Genomic DNA, 23056 nt, shown 5'->3' on the forward strand with positions numbered 1-23056 from the left:
TTTTTTTTTTTTTTGGGTTGTGGATTCCATGTGATTGTGGGCGATGGTGGTGGAGTTGGTTTGATTCCATGTGATTTGGGTTGTATAAATGGAGTTGATTCATCTCTTTATTTATTTTTTTTAGAGTTTTGTGTTGATTTTGGAGATTGTTTTTTTGAAGTAGTATTAGGTGGTGGTGGCGGGTTGTACCTGTGGGTGGTGATGGCGGGCTGTACTTGTGTATGGTTGTGGGTTTGATACAGTTTTGTGTTTGTGTTTGCGTATGGTGGTGGGTTTTTATTTTTTATATATTTTTTTAATATTGATGGGTTTTTTAAATATTTTTATATATTATTTTAATGTATAAAATTAAAAAATTAAAAATGTGATAAATGATAAATTTTAAAATAACATATATTAAAATAATAAATTAAATTTTTTAATGTGTCAAAATGACATATTTATAAAACCCCTACAAAACCAACTCACAAACGCCAAACCATGGCACCACCAAAGCAGTCCTCGTGACTTAGGTCAGAAATAAAATAAAAAATAAAAAAGTCCGTCCTCGTGACGCTGACAGCCATGCATGCACCACGTGATCGATGCTTATCTCTGTTTTACAGAACAGAGCATATATATATATATATATGCACCGTCACCACTCACCACACTCTTTCTCTGCCTCTCTGACACGAGGAACAGTACGTGTCGATATGAATTCTGCTATATAAATGGCAGGACACAACTCCAAAAACCACTTGTGCTTCAATTCTGTAGTTGTTTTAGAATTAATTTCAGTATAGGAGATAGGCTAAAAGAAAAATAAGAACATCATGGAGAGGAAGTCACTTGGGCTTTTCATGCTGCTATTCATTGTCTTGGCTTCTCGTAAGACTCTCTTTCGTTCATCATCTTATGGAAAATATTAAACCTAGCTATTTGAAATTTTACTATGAAATATATATTTACTAACCGATATATAAATATAAATGTGATCGGTAGACTTTTTATTTTTTATTTTTACGATATAGGTGACACATTCGCTCTTATTTTATTTCTTTTCCAAATTTGATTTGTTGGATCACTTATAATAATACTAAAATGTGGTTTTTGTGTGTGGGTTTTATGATATCAGAAGTGATGGTGGTGCCGACTGAGGCAAGAGTTTGCGAGTCACAGAGCCATAAGTTCAAGGGTGCATGCATGAGTAACCACAACTGTGCTCTGGTGTGCAGGAATGAAGGTTTCTCTGGTGGTAGATGCAGAGGATTCCGTCACCGCTGTTTCTGCACTAGAATTTGTTAATCGGTCCAAGTGCAATGAAAGGATATGCTTGCAGCATATATAATTGCATCAGCTCTTGATTGTAGTGACGAATAAAAGTTATTTTTAGTTGCAGCTCTAGAGTTTTTGGTTGTGATGTGCAAATAAATTGTTCTCTCCCATATTGCTTATAGCTTTTCGGTTGAGTAAAGTGTCATTCAGTCATGACTTGCATGCTCAAGGAAATAGCAATCATTTTATTTTAAACATCTATTTGCTTCTTATTATTGTCAATTTATATATCATAAGAGATTCTCTCCATAGCATGACCATGTTGTTTAACCACCACATATATATAGACAAGTAATCATTCAAATTTTATAATAAGGACTCACTTTGGGAAACTGAGATTGTTTATTTCATTGTCCAATATTTTATTTATTGAATTTGACCATATAAAGAGTGTTATCTCATTTAAAATTCTAAATAATATGACAAAATCTGTGCGTTTATAATTTATTGAAATGACATATTGTAAATGGTCATATTCCTTTGTTTATATCCATAATATTCTGCCCATGTAACACACGACTTAAATTATATGTGAATAAATCGAATTTATATTAAGAATTAGTAAGTCACTTGAAACTTTAATAGATATATGTAAAGTAAATTAACTATTTTAATAATTTTTAAGTCACATGAAAATAACACATTAATTTACGACTTGTAATACATTTATATATATATATATATATATATATATATATATATTCAGTCATTTCACTATATTAAATAAAAAATTATGATCTTTTAAATTACTTGAAATTTTTGGTAAATTTCTTAAAACTTTTGTAATTGAGTTTTACGTAAAATATGCTATACTAGCAATGGAGTTTAAAGGTAAATTATCTTAATAATTAATGAAAGTGTAGATAGCTGATATAATCACTTCTTCTGGGATCAACTTAGCTAGATATTCATGAAGTTTCACCATTCAGAAAATAATTAATTAATTAATTAATTAATTTAAAAAAAAAAAAAAAAAAAAAAAAAAAAAAAAAACACACACACTTTCAAAGAGAACCCACTTAGAAAAATAGAAGCCATGAAATGATCAAAATGTAACCCAAATCTATTTTTTTTTTTTTTTTTTTTTTTTTTTTTTTATAAGTGTAGTCTATGCCCCTTAGCTAGAATAAAGGCTAACTGTAGCTTTTTAACGATATTATCAATGAATCAAAATCTTGAAAAAGCATATGACTGTCTTGAATGATTGTTTATTCAGAAAACACTTGAATTCTTCCATATTCCCCCTAAACTAACTCATCTTATTAAGAATATGATTTTCTCAACTCGTTTTAATATTATGTGGAATGGTACACCTTTATCACCTATTATTCCATCTAGGGGGTACATCAGGGAGATCATTTATCTCCATACTTATTTATTCTATGTTTGGAAAGATTATCTATCCTTCTAGAAGAGGCGGTTCAAGACAGAGCTATTCATCCTGTTACATTTAGGGGTCAAATTATATTTCTCATCTTTTCTTTGCTGATGATATCTTTCTTTTCTCAAAAGCAAAAATAATGGAGTGCTAGAATCTTAAAAATATTCTCCAAATATTTTGTAAGTATTTTGGACAAATTATTAGCACACAAAAATCACGTCTTTGGCTTTCACCAAACACATCTAGGCGAACAAAAGAACTGATTGCTGGCATCTTTGACATCCCCACTACGACTCAACTTGGAACTTATTTAGGAACTCCTATTTTCACTACCCGTTGAAAGGCATCTACTTATCAATATATAGTGGATAATATACAGAAAAAGATTGAAGACTGGCAAACTAAATACCTTTCTGTTGTGGGCTATGTTACTTTAATCAACTCCACCTCGGCATCTATCCCTATTCATGCCAAGCAAACCACCCTTCTCCTACAAAAAAATTAGTTGGCAACTAGATAAATTAAATAGCAAATTCCTATGGGGAGATACTGCCAACCACAGACATTGCCATATGGTGAGTTTGGGAACCATCACTACTCCTAAAGATGCGGGAGGGCTGGGTCTAAAAACTGCACGTCATATGAATGTGGCTTTGCTTATGAATCAGGCCTGGAGGCTTCAACAGAAGTCATCCATGCTATGGGCTTAAGTCTTCAAAGCCAAATACTTTCCCCATACAAGTTTGTATGATAGTGGCATAAACCCTAAAGCATCTCATATTTGGAAAGACAGAGCATTCGTGTTGGGAGGATCACTGGATACCTGGAGGGCCGCTACGAAGTTATATTCATGGCCCTTTTCTACCCAATGAAGAACAGAGGTTACTTAGTTCCTTACGGGATAATAATATTTGGAGGTTATAAAATTTACAATTTTCCATCTCAACACATATTGAACAACTTATACAAGGCATTCCTATAGTCCAACTGGCTAGGTTATCGGATATTTTTATATGGCCTTAGAATAACAGTGTTTGTTCGATTCGATCTACATCGAAATTTTTATACCAACAAGTTAATGTTCCTTTTGCAAAAACCTATTGGAATTGGATTTGGAAACTACAATGTCTCAAAAAAAATTAATTTTTTATTTGGAAATCCATATGAAACCATTTGCCTACCCGTCTATATCTGTCATTTTCTTGCCCAGAAATAAATAGTTGTTGTCCTAGGTGTAACAATCCTGAAACTACTATTCATATTTTAAGAGAGTTTCTTTGGGCTAAGAGGATATGGTATCATTCTCCAAGTATTTTACCACTATCATTTTTTCACCTTTCACTTCAAAACTGGCTACATACCAACGCTACATCAGATTCTATCATCTTCCACTATCAACTACCTTGGAAAATTTACTTTACCTTCCTATGTTGGCACTTATGGTTGGCAAGGAATGAACGTATATTTAAAAATCAATCTTGTTCACAAAATCATATTATACACAAAGTGGTTTAGTGTGCTACTGAATTCTTCTTTTTGGTATGCCCAGCAAAGAATATTAAAATTAAAATTCCTAGGATTATTAAATGGAATGCTCTGCCAGAACCTTTTATAAAATTAAACACTGATGGTAGCTCATTAGGTAATCCTGGTTTAGCTGGTGCAAGCGGATTGTTGCGCAATAGCTTAGGAGATTGGATTTCAAGTTTTTCACTACATATGGGTATTACTTCCAATAATATCGCTGAGCTTGGTGCAGTTCGCGAGGGACTCCTTTTGGCATGGAACTTGGGTTTCAGATTTATTCATCTTGGAATAGATTATATGACAGTTCTTTTTTGGTTAACTAATAATAATGATATCCCACCAGTTATTAACCCAATATTATGTGATTGCAGGAACCTTATGATGCGCAATTGGACCGTCCAGGTATATCACATATTCCGTGAAGCTAATGGCTACATGGATGCTCTAGCAAGGAGGGGAAATCAGCAACAGTGTCTTTTGGAAACCTATGATACCTGTTCCACTTTTGTATATACGACTTTTGTATGGGATATGGAACATATAGGAACTACTAGAATGTGTAATGTAAAGGTTGTAATGCCTGCTATTGTTTGACATTATATATAATTAAATAATACTCCCCCTTTTATAAATAATAATAATAATAATAATAATAATGAATATAACTAAAGGTAGTCAAATATTTTATTGATTCCTTAAATAAAGTATTTGGTGAAAAAATAGTTACAAATAGATACACAATTCTATTGTTTGTGTTACATCAATGGGTAGAGATATAACATCTAATATTCAAAATAAAGATTACAAAGAATAGGGAAAAGGGAACAACATAAATAAACCCTATTCACCCAACCAAAAAAAAAAAAAAAAAAAATCACATATAGAATTCAACTACATAATCATGATATGACATGAAAAGAAGTCCAATGAATCATTAAAAGATGTCCCAAAAATTACAAGGTATGCCTAATATATAAACATTGTTAGAACAGTAAATGAATTTCAATAAATTTTTATGTAACACATTTCAACTAAGAAGGAACAGCAGAAGAAAATGCATCCCGATAAACAACATTGTGACTAAAGTAAGTATATGTGTGTGTGTATATATATATATGTTTGTGCGCGCACACGCATGCATCGCATATCGCACACTGCACACAACAAATTAATACATATTTTGTAATGAGTAGTAACCTTGGACATTGAGGGTCCGTTTGTTACTGTTGTTTAAATAACAGTTTTCAGTGTTTAAATAATGTAACAAGTATTTTCACGCACTTTTTACTTGCACGTATTTCTAAAAAATACAAACAATGTTACTAAAACAACATTACCAAATAGACCTTGAGTTTTTCTAGTTTTTCTGTTGTAGTATCATGGGAAAGATGCCAAATAAATCAACTCCTCTAATGCACTTTGTACCACAAATTGGACTTGTCATCATCTTTTTGAAGCTATAGAATTCGTAGGTGAGAAGTGAAGTTTTTTTTTTCCTAATTTAAAGATGAGAGAGAAGTGAATTTATAGTAAATAACTATGTGTATGTGAAATTGGAGGACATCTTATCATGCTACTTTAGAGATATGATTTTGATGATAAATATTTATTTTAGATTATTTGAAATTTTTGGTAACAGAATTTTATTTGAACAGGTGTAAAGGTAAAACAAAATAAGTAAATAAATAAAAGATTGTGCATTGCTTACAAAACAAAACCAACTCACAAACGCCAAACCATGGCACACCAAATCAGTCCTCGTGACGGAATTATGGTTTGACAACAATGCTCTTGCTAGTTGAATTCACGTGATCGATGCTATCTTTATTACCCAGCTTTTAATTTGTAGCATATGCACCGTCACCTCACTCTCTATCTGGCTTTCTGACACGAAGAACAGTACGTGTCGTTCTGAATTCTACTATATAAATGGCAGGGAATGCACAAGCACAACCCCATATACACCTGTTCTTCAATTGTACTGTGGTTGTAGAATTATTTTAAGTAGAGGAGTTAGGCTCAAGAAGAAGAAGAAGAAGAAATATTATGGAGAGGAAGTCATTTGGGCTTTTCATGTTGCTTTTCTTTCTCTTGGCTTCTATATGACTCTCTTTAGCCCTTTATTTTATGGAAAATGGTAAAACCTATAACAAATTTTACCATAAATAATTTACAAACTAATATAGTAAAGAATGCGATTGGTGGAATTCAATGATTTAATAAATAAATATTTAAATTACTTTTTAGTGATACTAAAACGTGGTTTGTGTGTGTATGGGTTTATGATATCAGAAGAGATGGTGGTGCCAACAGAGGCAAGACTTTGCGAGTCAAAGAGCCACAGGTTCCATGGTGGATGCTTCAGTCACCACAACTGTGCTATGGTATGCAGGAATGAAGGTTTCCCTGGTGGCAAATGCAGAGGATTCCGTCGCCGTTGTTTCTGCACTAGAAATTGTTAATCGGTGCAACTAATTAAACGAGATCTGCACAAGCATCTGATATTGTAGTCACCAATAATAGCTATATTTAGTTGCAGCTCTATAAGTTGTGTACATGTTTGTGTGTTGGTGGTGATGTACAAATAAATTGTTCTCTTCCATTTGGGGAGAATCTATCATGTTAGCTTTTAGCCGGTTGAATAAAGTATCATCCAGTGATGACTTGCATGCCCAAGGTAATAGCACTCACAATTTATTTCAAACATGTGTTTGCTTTATTACTCACAATTTCTTTTTTCTCATTAATTTTTCTTTTTAATTTAAAAAAAAATAGAATTGTTACTTTTATTCAACTTTATTTTAAATAAAATAAATCAATAAAAATAAGCTGTTCTAAACACGTTTATTATATATAATACCATGATTTCATAAATTTCGCTACAAGCTAGATACTAATACAACTTATAAATTAATGGATTAATTCTCAAAAAAAGAAAAAAAAATCTTATAAGACAGTCGTAAAATTTCTGGTACAACATGTCTTGGGTTGAAAATAATGTCTTATAAGACAGTCTTAGAGACCTCTTTCTTGTAGCATAAATGAACTTCACACGTGTGGATTACATATCTTGTGAGATAGCTTGTGAGAAAGAGATCTTAAAAAAAATTTCTTAGATTTAACAATATACATTGTGTCATTTTTATTTAGAAAGCAAAATGAGAGAGAGAGAGAGAGAGAGAGAGAGAGAGATTTAATTCTATGCAATAATAGAAAAATTGGACTACACTTTCAAGGATTTTTTATTTTTTTTATAAGGGCCTAATAAATATTAATTACACACAAAAAAAAATTAAATGTAATAAAAAGAAAAAAAAAATTGAAGAATTTTGCCAATATTTTATAAGACTGTGTAAATTATAATTTATTATTGTTATTACTATTATTATTATTATTATTATTATTAAAAACATTATATTAATTATTAATAATAACAAATAGTATATATTGTTGTTAATATTTGTATATATAACGAATATGATACTATAAAACCTGGACGATAAACAAAAATTTTGAACAATTTTTTGCACATTAAAAAAAAAGTGAAAAAAATTTATTCAGTTAGAAAATTATAAAATCACAAAACGACAAAATAAATCCATTTTCAAAATAAGATTTTCATTTAAATAATCACCGATCCATGTATCAATACATATGGAATTACAAACCTTGAGAAGATAATAATTACCAACCTCAGAGTAAATACCATTAAGCCTTTGATTATAGTTAAGAACATTTTTTATAAGTTTTTTATAAATCTTGAAAACAGAAAAACTACCGAGCACTATAGTTACTATCTTTAAAAATAAAAATAAAAAAATAAAAAAAAATGCACTACATTTCCCAAGCTAGCAAGCTTTAAATGTCTTCCTTCATAGTCGCTATTTGCCAACATTAATGCAGAGCTCCTTTCTTATAAAGGTCATGCTAATGAATACTCTTAGGGTAATGGTTAACAATTCATTTTAGGAAAGTTTTGACACCACTTTTATGGAAAATGAAAAAAGTTGTCAAAACATTAATTTTTTTTCTTTTATAATAAAAACTTTCTTTAAATAGATTATTTTTTTGAAATACTTTAAATGGATTATTAATCATTGTCCTAAGGGCATCCATTAGCATTTTTCTTCTTATAAATATCTCTCTCACCTCTCTGTCATCAATTGAGCAAAGCATTTCCCTTCTTATAAATATCTCTCTCACCTCTCTGTCATCAATTGAGCAAATAATTTAATCGAAACCTTTGCACTTTTGCCTTCTACAAAACCTCCCTTACTTATGCTACTCAAACCCCACCTATTTTGATGTGCATTTAGAACGGTTCCATCCCACAAAAATCCTTCTACCCAAAGAACCAAATTTGTCCCCGAAAAATAAATCAAATAAAAAAAAAAAAAAAAAAAAAAAAAAAAAAAAAAGATCTTAAATCAGTAACAAAAATTAAAATCAACATTGTTACTTGTTGACTTTCTAACAAAAATAAGTCTTTCTTGAAAAACTTTTTCAAGAACAAACCATGAAACAAATAGAAACAAATTATGAATAAAAATAGTTGAAAACATTTCCCTAATGGTAAAATTCTGTAATTAGTAAATAAATTGAAAGGGGTGGCTAAAACTTGAGCTTTGAAAGGAGGCAAATTATTTAAGAAATAATTTTTTGGCTTTGCTTTTAAATATATGATATTTATGATATATGATAGGAGGCATGTGGGGAATTGGAATAAGTTTGCCCCATGGACCTTGATCCGAGGAGAGTATCCCCAAGAACCACCACGGAATAGGCCCAACCCATATGTAAATAGGATAGCCAAAGGCCAGAAGAAGAGAGGCTAGCTGTCTAGGCCTATTACCAAGGTAATCCAAGGAGCCTAGTTCACCGAAAAGCGGCTAACTGGTTCACCGAAAATATCGCTTCAATTATCTTCCTGAAGAGCACGAAGAAGAAAACGCAGAGCTCAATGCAACAGTCACCTCCGTATTAAAAAACTCTTCCTACCTAATGTCAGCCACATTAAATGCTGAATAATTAGCCTAAACAATAAGAACATCCCAAAAGTCTGCCTTCATGATCAAGAAATGGCAGAAGGGGAGTTTGATGTGACAAGTATCTCCACAAATCCAACTGGGAGAGGAACAGCTAGAAAGGAGGAAGGAGAAGTATAAAAGAACAAGGCCACCAATAGACAAGGGGATCCAGAAATTTGAGGAGGAAAAATAAGAGATAGAAATAGTGGGAGAAAAACTTGTATCTTCCCTTAGAATAGCCATATGTACCTTGGTCAACTAATTTCTATATATGAAAGTGTGTTTTTCTGTAATCTTTGGCTTTGCTTTCTTGTCTAATCTTCCCATTGTGGAACCAATTCCCCTTTTTTAGTGTGCATTTGGTTCCAAATTAAAAAACTAGCTTATTTTACTATTCAGCTTATTTTTACTATTCATAGGCCCTATTACACTTTTTGGTACTATTCATGGGTCTCATTGTACTATTTCAATTAACTTTTACTTTTATCTACAGTATTTTCAACAAAAAAATTTCAGTTTCAACAAAATAAATGGATCCCAAACAAACTTTTAGTTAAAAATTAGCTGTGTTGATTAGAAACTCCCTTACCATTTTTTGATTATTGTGTTTCTGATTCCCACAAGGCAAATTATCAAAATCAAATGGACAACAATATATATATATATATATATATATATATATATATATATGATGATGATGATGCCAAAAAATTACCAGTGAGCCACACAGTCTTTGCACGCTCGAAACAATACTTGCACAACAAAAAGAAAAGACCTAATAGAGAGCATCGGTGTGGTGCCAGCCAAATACCCTCCGAAGGTTAAGTTAAAACTTCTCACAACTCTAGAGTGCCAAAGTTAGGGTGAATTATGCGTACCTTATTTTTTGAGTCTTTGGGTTTTTATAGTAGTATAGAACCAACCTTTCTTTCTTGCGTGGGAGGGCTTTTCCTTATGGAAAAGATCATAATTGATGGGCGTATATTGCGGGATTCTTCCCATATTAGGATTCTATTCATATCGGGATTCTATTAACTAAGGTCAATTGTAGGATGCAAGTTATTTCCATCTAGGGCTACTTGGTGGTTACTTAAACCATGCCACGTGGCCTTGAGATCCATCCACCCTGAGATCCGTCCATGATGAGCTTCGTCCATAGTGAGATCCGTCCACCTTTCATCCTTTCATCCTAGATTTGTCCACTACTGGACCACTGGTCTAGCATCGTCAAGTTTATTTAAACGGCCCGTCGACTACTTTTTTACCCTCTTCAATATATATAAAAGATCCAAATTTTATTTGATAGGCTTTTCCTCTTTGAAATCTTTCACCCTCAAAGAATTACTTCTTCCTTTTCTCTATGTGTAATGTTACAAAGTACAGACAATATTTTCCATAATAGTTGAATTGATAGTATTTTATTGAATCTCATCTGGTCTATCACTGATGTCATTATTTTACCTACCAATAACAGCCTGCTATCTAATTAATTAGTAGTGAAATTTTTATGTCTCTAGACTTACCGTTTCTCTATAGTTTCGCCATTCAAGCAGATACATATTACAAAACTTAACCTATTCTGAAATACAAATTACAGCACTTAACCTAATATGAAAGCCTATTCAAGTGCCTATGCACATGTGAAAGCTCGAATGTGTGTGAAAACACAAGAGCTTATTTAAACCCCCAATTAAAAAATATGGCTAGATTGCTTTTATTCTAACTTATCTAAGTACGGAACAAGAGTAAATGAAGTGCAATAAACCGATAACTACTCTAGTGCATAAACATAAATAACAAACAATAAAAGTAAAGAACAAGAGTAAGGGAAGAAGAAATTCAACCACAAGATAACACCAAGACGTGTTATCAAAAAGGAAACTGAAGAACTCGGCGAAAAACCTCTCCGCTGCCCTTCAAGCGGTAATCGATCCACTAGAGAATAAAGTTGGAGTACATGAATAAAGAAAGACCCTCCAAACTTAGTCTACCCAATGTACTTGAACCCTTTAAGCTCCTGCTACCAACGGACTTCACAGAGTCATGTCTTCTCTAGTTTTCCGGATCCCGCAATATGCCCAATTGCATTCGCCAAGCCTCACCGGCTTCTTTTGGAAAATCCCCAAAGCTTCCCAAGCTCAAAAACACTCTCTACAATTAAAAATCTCCTCTCAAGAGACTAGAATGATTTCTTACTAAGGATGAGTACCTCTCTTTCTAAAAGATGGGTGTGTGTGTATGTGTGTGTGTGTGTTGTATAAAAGCTATCTAGGGTTTTTTTCTCTGAATGACCTCCTTAATACTTTTATGGGTAATTATGGTATATATAGTATGAGTGAAGGGTAAGAAAAATTACACTTAAAAATCCTCTAGGCAGAGAGTTTCGCGAGTACTTCGCGGGCAGACCTTACCCATGAGACACTCACAAAACTAACAGCCTGGCACAACTTTTCAACTTCCAATCATGTGCTTCTCATGTGGCTCTTTTCCGGGTTAGCTTCTCGAGATCTTCTCGTGAAATCCACTTGTTCTTCCAATACATGCTCAATTCTTCACCAACTTAATACTAAACCCAATACAATAAAATCCCACAAAATACAAGGAATAACATTAAAGCAATTACATCACTTTTTGTCATGAAATAAAGCTAACATAAAATATAGTTGTAAATCACAACTTTACAACATGCTTCTATTTGTAAAATAGAAAGTAGTTCTCATTTTACGACTCATATTGCAAAATAATAATAATAATAAAAATAAATAAATAAATAAAAGTATCACTAACTATTACTATATATGTTGGCACCTTTTTTTTCACGTTGTACTTGTTATTCGCGAGAAGGATGACTTTTCTAAACTTGGAAATGCTATGGACATAGAAAAATGCACAACTTTATGCCACAATTCATGCTAACAAGTGCCCTAAGGGTAATGGTTAACAATCCATTTTAGGAAAGTTTTGACATCACTTTTATGAGAAATGGAAAAAGCTGTCAAAACATTAATTACTTTTTTTTTTATTTTCTCATAAAAACTTTCTTTAAATGGATTATTAATAATTGCCTCATTAGCATTTCCCTATATATATCCCTAGCATTACTCTTTGTTTTTAGGAATTACGCCCAGAAACTTGACATTGATTCAAAGAAAACCAATTGCTTTTAGTATCCATTTGGATACTGAGGTTTGTGCGTTTACGTTTTCTCTTCTTTTTTTGGGAAAGGGGGGGGGGGGGGGGGAGAAGCGTGTTTTTCAAACTTTATGTCACACCAGTGGATCCTGTGCATTGTTCACGGGACCCACAAACCTCTTTTTTCAGTAACTTTTTCATTAAAAATAGGTTCTATGATATTATTCATACATTTAAAAATTATTTTGCTACAGTATTTTCAGTTTTCAGTTTTCAACAGTATCCAAACAGAGCTTTACTATACTTCTAAAACTATAAGAAACAAAGCCCAAAGTCCAAGAAAGAGAGTATGAATAATAAATGAATTTTTATTTTTATTTAGTAGTAAAGTGAAGATTAGAATAGCATGGGTTTGATGATAATTTAAAACAAAATAATGTATATTGAATGGTGAGATAAATAGAATAATGAATGTTCCATATTAAATAATAATAATAATAATAACAATAATAAACTAGTATTTTTTTTTTTTTTTAGTAGGAAATAAACTAGTATTTTTTTTTTTTTTTTTTAGAGAGAGTTTCAACTTATGGCGTCCACTTCTGATGATAGCTCTTTATCATCAGACCAAGACACCAATCAGTTTTTAGTGTAGGCGGGGATTGAACCCCAGATCTCTTATACACTCATCAGATACTTTACCAATTGAGCTAATTGAAACCCACATAAACTAGTATGTTTGGTTGTACATATCAGCGGAAGCCATACAGGTCTAGCAGTAAAAACTAAAAACAACAATGAAGTATCCCACATTTAGCCAAGGTAGCGAAAATTAAAAAACCAGACCTATCAAGTTGGTTTTAGCAAAAATTAAAAAACCAATTTGGTCTAATTTTTCAAGAAATCAAGTTGGTTTTAGTTTGGTCCCCATTCTTCAAAAAATTCCAACCAAATAAGGGGTATTCATTTTCTTAAAATTAATCCTAACCCAACCCATAACCTCACCTCTTCCCATTTTTCTATACCATTGCCATTGCCGATTCTTTAGCTCTCCTGGCTTTGTGAGGTATTGTTTCTCTTTGACTCTCTGCTCTCTCTATATTAATCCTAACAACTATCAGTTATTCTTTTTAGTAGAATCTGATATCATTCATCCAAGTATTTCACGAGTTAGGGTTTGTGTCTTATCTTCACTAATTTGATTTCATGTACTCCACAACAAAGTAGTATTTGTTACTTATTATTGTTCTGAGAATACATTTAGTCAGGCTATAGCGTAAAACCAGTGTTTTACACCAGCCAATAAACTCCTGCCATGTGGACAATATTAAGTTCTCACTTAAATCCCTCTCCAAACAGAGAACAAAGGAAAAAAACAACAGCCCTCAGACAAAAGCTCACCACCATAGCCCTTTTCCATCTTTGCTTGCCCAAACCTCCACCACACCACACACCAGAGCTCACCGCCATAGAGTTCACCCGAGTTGTGTGTGAGAATGAATTAAGAAAACCCACAGCCCTCAGACAAAAGCTTCCTCCGTCTTCCATCTTTGCTTGCCCAAACCTCCACCACACCACACACCGAAGCTCACCGCCACAGAGGTCGTCGGAGCTGTGCGTGGAGCTTGGAAACATATCGGAGCCACTGTGAGCCACGATCCAAAGGTTTGTTTTACATGATTTTCCCTTGTCCCAAATTTGGATTTCAAATTATTGATGGGTTTTTCTGGGTTTATGGGTTTTTTTGGAGCCTCATGAATTATTTATGGTTTTTTTTCTTCTGTATTTTGGTTTCAAACTCATCTGGAAAGCAAGTTGCTTCAACATCTATAGATGTTCCAAAAGGCAACGTAGGATACGGATTTGAGTTCCCAAGTTTCTCCTTTGGTGGATCTATGGAGCTTATGGCTGTCCCCAAGAGGAAGATACCTTCTCACTTCTCACTTCATTTTCATTTCAATGAGTAATATATCAATCTGGGTTTGTTGGTTTGATTTTAGGTTTAGTATAGTTGTGTTTGGGATTTTGGGTTTTGGAATTGAAGTTTAAGGGTTCTAGGTATAGTTGTGTTTGGGATTTTGGGTTTTGGAATTGAAGTTTAAGGGTTTTGGGTATTGCTAGTTTTGTGCTAATATTGCTCATTACTAATAGCTTGAGGCTTGTTCCTTAAAAAAAGAAGAAGCTGAGGGTTTTCTTCTTTGAATCTATGAACTGGGATTACTTTCTATGTTCTGAATTATTAGTCTTTGAATTGTTATTGCTAGGTGTGATTTTGAGAAGCTTTTATGAACCAGGGTATCGTTTCATTTCTATAACATTGGTTAGGAGGTTCATTTTCCTGTTGGCTGCCCCATCCACTTCTTTGTGTTTTAAGAGCCACAATTTTGTTATGTAGTGCTATTGTATGACTACATAGTTCACTCTTCTTTGTGTCCTAACAGTAATAATTGTATTATGTAGTGCTGTTATATGATTTTAGTATGTTAAAAAATGTTGTTTCACAATAGGTAATCATGTCTAATGACTGTTTAGGCAAATATTGGTGTTTGAAAACTTAAGTTTCGACCTTCCCCCCATGGTGAGTTTTTTGGCAAGTGTTGGTTTTTAAAAAACTTAAGTTTCCGTTTTTAGACTGTTTAATGTTTGCTAAATAAAAGCTCTTGGCAATATTTTTGGGCGACAATCTGATTTCATTGCTGCATTGTTTATGCTAGGGATTTTTGATTTTCTGTCTTGTGGTTGAGCATTGTAATTGACTCTCAGTCACTCTTTCCCCCCTTTTTCTTTCCCATTATGTGAATGCTTTATTTTCTACAATGATGTAAGGTGTCCAATATATTGGTAAAACAAATACAAAACTTTTGGATTGGACATCAAGCTAACTGATAATGCTTTTAGCAACAATCTCTCTAATGTCTATTTATTGGATTTGTCAGGGTTTTTGTTGGTTAGGTTGTTGGTGTTTTTGTTGCTAGATGCACAGAATGATTGGGGGGTTTTGTTGATTGGGTTTGCTTGGTTTTTGTTAAACCATAATGGAGTAGAATGGATTTAAGTAATGGAAAGGAAAAAAGAAGAAAGGAATGGAAATGGGGTTCTGTGTTTTACGTAGAAACCACAAGGGGTTTATGTATTTTTCCCTTATTTTTTTATGGTATTAATATTAGTATTATGCCATTTTTGGATAAGTAATAGAACTTTGTTGATACCAAAAAAATAGTTACCCAAGCAGGCCAAAATGGCCCATTAGCATTAATTTTTGAAATATTTAGCAACAGAGCACTGTTTCGGAAATAATTAGGGAAATACCACTTTTTCTGGTACTCGAGCTTGGTGAGCTCGAGTACCATGTTTTTTTTAATCCACCGGTGCCCCATATTCAAGGAGCCCTATAGTGGCGTTTTTAAGCCCTATAGTGACGTTTTCGGGCCCTATAGCGGCGTTTTTAAGCCCCCATACGAGGTTCAAGAGGCCCTATAGTGACGTTTTCGGGCCCTATAGCGGCGTTTTCCTGCAAAAAATTTTTTGTAAGTCCCCCATAACAGGTTAAGGGGCCCTATAGTGGCGTTTTTAAGCCCTATAGTGACATTTTTGGGCCCTATAGCGGCGTTTTCCTGCAAAATTTTTTTATAAGTCCCCATACCAGTTTCAAGGAGCCCTATAGTGGCGTTTTTAAGCCCTATAGTGACGTTTTCGGGCCTTATAGCGGCGTTTTTTTTTTTTGAGAAGATGTTTGACCAATGAAAAGATGGTACTCGAGCTCACCATGCTCGAGTACCACAAAAAGTGGTAGATCCCAAATTATTTCCGAAACAGTGCTCTGTTGCTAAAAATTTCAAAAAAACATGGTATTGGGCCATTTTGGCCTACCCAAGCATATAGGATGTATACAATTGGGGACATTTCCCATGTTTCTATAGGAAATTGTGATATCAAATTTATGGTTTTTCTTGTTGTCTTTGCCAAGATCATCATTTTTTTTCATTTATAGCACGAAATATTATGCTTTTATTTAATTTAATTTGTTTCTCTTCTTTGCCATAGATTTGTGGTAACTATAGTTGGTGTTAAGGGTCCCTCTATTATTTTTTTTTCTTTAAATTTTATTTTTATTTTCTGAACCCTTGGATCTCATTTTGTTTCAATTTTGATCTATTTGATGACTAAGTTTTATTGTTAAGTATAAAGCTTGCTGATTTTGCTTGGGTTTTAAAATTGGGATATTGGCTATGGCCGAATGTGCAGTGATTGAACTGAAAGTGACCTGCTTGTAGTTGGTGTGTGTATAGGTCTCTTGGCTTTGGCATTAACCGAGAGTAAGTTCCAAATTTCAGAACATTGGCTGATTTGAATGCCTAATGTGAGTTTGGTAATCATCAGGATCATAGTTGCAACTTGAATGAGCTTTCATATTTAATTGTTTCTTATTAGGATACCCCTTTGCTTATATGGACAATAACGATAGAGATAAGTAACCACACATATAATGGCTTTGAGTTATCAATTCTTGAGAAATATTTATTTTTGTTGTAATTGTATAAGTATTCTACTAGATTTTTTGGTGTTTGTATCCCTTCCTTTGTAGACTTTGTTAATAATTTGAATTTTAGCTTGTAATTATTTAGAGGGAGTCTATGTATGCTGCTTGTATATACTTATCCAAAAAAAAAAAAAAATGTATGTCGCTTTTATATAGATTTTCTTGTTACTAATACAGTTTGTATCACTTGTCAAATAATAAGTTTACTAATATAGTTTGTTGCTGACTTGAGTTTGTATGATCTCATGCTTGAAGGTGACTACTGATCTATTCCTAGCTCTACAAAATCCAAAGAAATGTCTTTGCCCCTTTTGGAACATTGATTGAAGACATCCAGTGGAGAGCATCACACTTCAGAAAAGTTTTTAGTTTTACAAATTCTTTACGTAATCAAGTAGCTCATGTAATAGCAAAGGAAGCTCTCAAGAGGAATTCTAAGGAATTTGGGTGGAGGAATGCCCCCTTTCCTTCTTAATTCTGTATAGATAGACAAATATATGGTAGACTAGGAAGATATTGTATATGCTCTAGAACATGTCTTGTATGCTAGAGATTTGATATTGTTTCAAAAGCCTTTCAGTCGGAGGTGTCTTATATTGCACTGAGCAAGTTTGCTCTTAGTGTATAGTTTGCTTTGTTTTGAAAAAAAAATTTGCCATTTAACCTCAAAAAAAAAAAAAAAAAAAAAAGTTTGTATCACATGTCAAATAATAAGGCTTACAGAAGGTGCTCTTATCATCTCTTCTTGTGGTCTGGTTTTTTGATTCTCATAACTTCTTTGACATGTTTTCTAATTTAGAATCATGTTTTGTAATTTTTGACATAGGTTGTGGACAAATGCTCTAATGATTATTTATATATCAATTGGTTTGGTAATGGTGTACTAGTGTTTTGAGTATATTTTTGTACATTTGAATATATGGAATTAGGATACATTTCAAGTTCATAGCTTGTTTTGAAGCAAAAGATCATAAAAAGAAAAATCTCAATGCAAATCATGAATGGAAATAACAAAAGTTTTTTTTTTTTTTTTTTTTTTTGAGATATGACTGAAATTCATTCAGCAGTAAAGAAACAGTACAAAACCAGTCAACACAGCAGATTCAGAAGCAAGGAAAAACAAAAGGACTAGCACCAATCTAGACCACAACTAGACTTAATTACAAAGAGACCTTAGAGCTTACAAAAGTTACTACCAAAAATCTTACTTGTTAAATTCATAAGAACCTCTTATCACTTATACAAAAGTTGCAAAAGAAATTCAACATGAGATCATTCACTTGTTAAATATGTATCACTAAATGTGCACTTACTAGACTTTGTATCACTAACTGTGCACTTACTGTAACCGAAATTTGTTAAAATAAGCAAAATAAAAGACATTTTAACAATTCTTTTATAGAATCAAAATTACATGGATACTTGTTTAAATTCATAGACAGGTCATGAATTTCAAATAATACAAGCCAACTAATACTTTTGTGCCATACAAACTAAAATTTGACATAATAACAACTCAATTTAGAATAAAAATTGAAATAAAACCTATCACAATTTAATTTAGAATAAAACCTGTCATGATTTAGAATACAAAAAGAGAATTATAAGATTACAAAGACATCTGAAATAAAACCTGTCACAATTAATTCTTTTTTATAGAAAAGTTTCTAATTGAGAATACATTCACCTGAAATAAAACCTGTCACAATTTAATTCATAAAAGATCATATGATTGACCATACATCTTGAAATAAAATTTGTCACAATTCTTTTGGGAAATTTCTAATTGAGAATACATTCATCTAGAATAAAACCTGTCATAGTTCAATATACAAAAAAGAGGACCCTACGTTGGGAATACAAAAAAGAAGATGGTTCTATATATGTCTATCCACCAAAATTTAAACATTATATAACCAAAAAATATTTGCTTCCCAATCCATTCTCTTAAACACAAACTTGTTTGTATATCAACTTTCTTGGAATTGTTGTAATGGATCCTACATAAAAGAATGTACAAAAAATACAAAAAATAAAATTAGAATGGACATAGTTAAAAAAATTCAATATATTCTAATTAAATGCTAAGTGGTCATATCATAAATGATGATTGGTTGTGATGTATATGCATAGTAGATGATGATGTAGAAGGATATGTCACAGTTGGCAAAGAGTCCTAAAGATGATTGACAAATAAAAAAATGAATAAATAACAAAAACATCTATTACAGAACAATTTATACTAAGTAAAAAAATCAAATACATCATATACATGTACAAAACTTGTGGAGCACAATGTATTTGCTATGACTAACGGGTTCAACCTTGCCATCGAAGACTCCTAATTTAAAAAAGTAAAGGTTTATTTTTGAAAATATCAGCAAATGTATGTATTATCTTGAAACTGAATATATTGTAATTAAATAACCTCAGTTTGACTTTGTTGTTGATGCACTGACTCTCAATGTGGTGTCAAGCTTGTATTTGCAACATCCCTACAAGAAGGAATTTTATAAACCAAAAATTTAAATACTAAATTAATACTACAACTTAATAAGTTCATGTAATTACCCGGAATGTTTATGTGTTGGACAATTGGTTCTCACATGTCCCGTTTCTTTGCAAATGCTACATTTTCTCTTCTTCATCAATTGTTTTTCTTTTGGATGCTTTTGTCTCAAAGTTTTAGGCCTTCCCTTTGATGGAACATGTGGAGGGTCTCGTAAAGTAATTAGAAGATTTGATAATACTTGATTTGATAATACTTGTATAAACTTTTGCTGCCTCTACTTCCAGCTTATAACATGTTTTCAAAAATTGGCACTGAATTTTTTTTTCTTTACATCTTGTTCTTTCTCTTTAAGATAACGTGCATTCAAAGCTAGCTCATATTGATATACAAAATCATTTATTGTTGTACTCGAACGAACATAAATGATACCAGCTGTGTCCTAGAGGCTAAAGTTGACAGTGGAGAATTCGATAACCACAGTAAGTAAACTTGTTGAAAAGGCACCTATAAGAAGCAAAATTGAAAGAAATACAAATCCAAGGAAAAAAAAAAAGGGAAACAATTCAGTCAAGGTAAGTCAAGGTTTTTTTTTTTTTTTTTTTAAAAAAAAACACAAATTGAAAAATTGAAAGAAATATATAAAGGAAACAATTCAGCAATCCTATCATACAATAAGTAACATTCTTTTGAATCTTCTAAAACTGGGTTAGGTAACTACCAACCCAAAAAAAAAAAAAAAAAAAAAATCAGATTCAATTTAGTCAAGCAAAATTGTGCATAATCTATGTTAAATGACAGTCATCTCCTCATCTCCTACACCTTATGCCATGGACTTGAGCATTAAGTTGTCATAGCAGAGCCATACATAACAAATAGGGCTGCATAAAGATATTCGAGCAAACATACACATGGTATTCATTAGCAGATAATAGAAACTATGGTCAAAATTTTCATTGGTAGATAATACTTTCCTAAGTATCAAATCAGCTATTACACTTCATTTTTATCAATGTTCTGTATCTGCAGAACATTTGTTTTAGTGGATAGTCTGCAATATGAGTACATTAACAGGCTATGAATTTTGGCGCCAACATTCATATAAAAGTTCCCATTAATAAAACACTATAATTTCCATTCATTGGTAAGTGAAGAAAAGATAGAGAGAGCATACCTTTGCCATGACAAACACAAAAGCATTTAAAAGAAGATTAGTTGTTACAATTGTGATGGCATTTGAGTACCCCCAACCAAGCATATAAGCTTTATTCATATTATCTTCTAAATTCACACTCCAACTGACTCTTCCTTATCAACATATGTTCTCTAAAGTTATCAATTTGGAGTTTCAATTCTAACCCCTCACCACACACACAAAAAGACCATAAACTAGCTTAAGGAATTCATAGAAAGGATAAAATGTGTTAACATATTAGAAAGTTTTTTTAACTTAACCAAAAACAATTAAAAGAAAAAGAAAATATAAATGACCCATTAAACGATTGAAAGATTTGCTTGAACCGAGACAAAAAGCTATCAGAGAACTTTGAAAGCCAATGTGAAACAGGGTTCTACATCATATTTGGATATAATAACCTCGTCATATTGCTTTGCTTCTTGCCAGAATAGCTTTATCTTCAGAAATTAATAATCAAGAAATCACATTGATACCATAAATAATTCATGAGGCTCCAAAGAAACCCATAAACCCAAAAAACCCATCAATAATTCGAAATCCAAATTGGGGAAAAGGGAAAATCATGAAAAACAAACCTTTGGATCATGGCTCACGGTAGCTCGGGTATGTTTCCAAGCTCCACGCATAGCTTCAGCAACCTCTGTGGCAGTGAGCTTCGGTGTGTGGTGTGGTGGAGGTTTGGGCAAGCAAAGATGGAAGAGGGAGGAAGCTTTTGTCTAAGGGTTGTGGGTTTTCTTAATTCGTTCTCACACACAGCTCCATAAAACTCTGTGGCGGTGAGCTCCGGTGTGTGGTGTGGTGGGTTTGGGCAAGCAAAGATGGAAGAGGACTGTGGCGGTGAGCTTTTGTCTGAGGGCTGTGGTTTTCTTTCTTCATTCTCTATTTGGAGTCTGTTTGGAGAGGGATTTAAGTGAGAACTTAATATTGTCCACATGGCAGGAGTCTATTGGCTGGCGTAAAACACTGGTTTTACGCCACAGCCTGACTGAATGAATTCTCGTTTTTTATAGTGCAAGACTTTTATTTTGCTAATTTTCATTTGGATCCATTTCTAATATTACTTTTTTTTATCTATCCACTAACAATTTGTCACATTAATTGGTATTAAAATTTTGATCTGATTATCGGGGGTGCCCTTAGTACATTTGTTAATCGATAATTTAGTAAAATTTTAATATTGCTTTATTATATAATATAAAAAAACAATTAAAAAATCAAATACTTTTTTATTTTCCCATAAAGAGTTTCTAAAAATACTTCATAAATCAATGTTCTTATGGTATCCATTAATTTTTCCCTTTAATTTTTTGTTTCTATAGAATTTCTCCTTGAAGTTGTTTGCAGTCTCTACAGTCTACACTAACACTGTGTTTGGGAAAACAAAGGGGGGAGGGGAGGGGAGGGGAGGGGAGGGAAGGGAAGGGAAGCGAAAGGGGGGAAGAGAAAGGATAATTTTTTTTTTTTTTTTTTTTTGCCTTGTTTGGTTGTAAGAGAAAATTGGAGGGAAACACACCTTATATATTGGTGGGTCTCACCATAAGTACTCTCTCCTTTTCCTCTCAATTTGGGAGGAAAGAATATAGTGAGCCATGGAGGAATTTGTTTCCTTCATTTTCCTTTTCTTCACAGCAGTCCCTCCTAACCAAACAAAAGAATTTATTTCCTTTCCTTCCATTTTTTCTCTTTTCTTCCCAAATCCCTCCTAACCAAACAAAGGGTAAGTATTTGAGCACTGAGCTTTTTTTTCTTCTTAGGTTTTGATTCTCACTGTCACACACTATATATTTTATGTATCAATTATTTGTTAAATATGGACATTTTTGAAAATCGTGTATATCTCATATGAAAGAATATTATTTATTATGGATACAGATAACAGAGTGAGAGTGTAAATTAAAAAGCGTAAAACAATAATTTTTCTAAACATATATATTAGATTCCCACGTTTCTTTTCCCAACATGGTTTTCCTCGAATTCCCATGACTGTGCACCAAAACACGAAGCTTTTCACAAATTCGCAATTTTCATGACACAGATATGGGTGTAGACAAGCGTGCGTGGACCACTTGCTGCACGTGAAGAGTTTCATAGTCTCACCTGTACCGCATAAAGTGATCATGCATTTTTTAGTCTCTATAAACCATAAAAGGATTAATTTTAATTTAATAATATGTATACTATATATTCTTTCATATACAATAATTTTCTTAGTTTTTTTTCATTGTCGTTAATAAAAACGGTATCAATCTCTATTGCCAAATAGCTATATGAGCTTTATTTATTTTTTACTATTTTTTTTTCTTTCTTTTCTTACATAGCTTCCCTCGAATTCCATTTCCATGACTATACCCTCGGATGTGCACCAAAACCCTCTTCTTCTCTTTTTTCACATATTCGCAATTTCCATGACAAATATATGATCAGT

At 32.6% G+C, this 23056-nt stretch overlaps 2 protein-coding genes, 1 long non-coding RNA gene and 1 other non-coding gene across 4 annotated transcripts; 3 read left to right on the forward strand and 1 right to left on the reverse strand.

The window, feature by feature from the left end:
- Positions 1-738: 738 nt before the first annotated feature.
- LOC126702124 (defensin-like protein 1) lies at positions 739-1470 on the forward strand. Its single transcript, XM_050400755.1, has 2 exons — positions 739-870; positions 1118-1470. The coding sequence occupies exons 1-2, from the start codon at positions 816-818 to the stop codon at positions 1285-1287; spliced, it is 225 nt and encodes a 74-aa protein (XP_050256712.1). The 5' UTR covers positions 739-815; the 3' UTR covers positions 1288-1470.
- A 4801-nt stretch (positions 1471-6271) lies between these two features.
- LOC126702646 (defensin-like protein 1) lies at positions 6272-6803 on the forward strand. The gene is made up of 2 exons (XM_050401411.1): positions 6272-6312; positions 6504-6803. Exons 1-2 carry the CDS (start codon positions 6272-6274, stop codon positions 6685-6687), a joined length of 225 nt encoding a protein of 74 aa, XP_050257368.1. The 3' UTR covers positions 6688-6803.
- A 6966-nt stretch (positions 6804-13769) lies between these two features.
- LOC126703439 (uncharacterized) lies at positions 13770-17516 on the forward strand. The gene is made up of 2 exons (XR_007648072.1): positions 13770-14049; positions 17180-17516. It is a non-coding gene; the product is annotated as an uncharacterized LOC126703439 (long non-coding RNA).
- A 3448-nt stretch (positions 17517-20964) lies between these two features.
- Positions 20965-21043, reverse strand: LOC126704487 (small nucleolar RNA R160). Its single transcript, XR_007648199.1, has one exon. It is a non-coding gene; the product is annotated as a small nucleolar RNA R160 (small nucleolar RNA).
- Positions 21044-23056: the final 2013 nt, after the last annotated feature.

The sequence above is a fragment of the Quercus robur genome, chromosome 10 (genome assembly GCF_932294415.1).
Source record: "Quercus robur chromosome 10, dhQueRobu3.1, whole genome shotgun sequence".
Lineage (NCBI taxonomy): Eukaryota > Viridiplantae > Streptophyta > Magnoliopsida > Fagales > Fagaceae > Quercus > Quercus robur.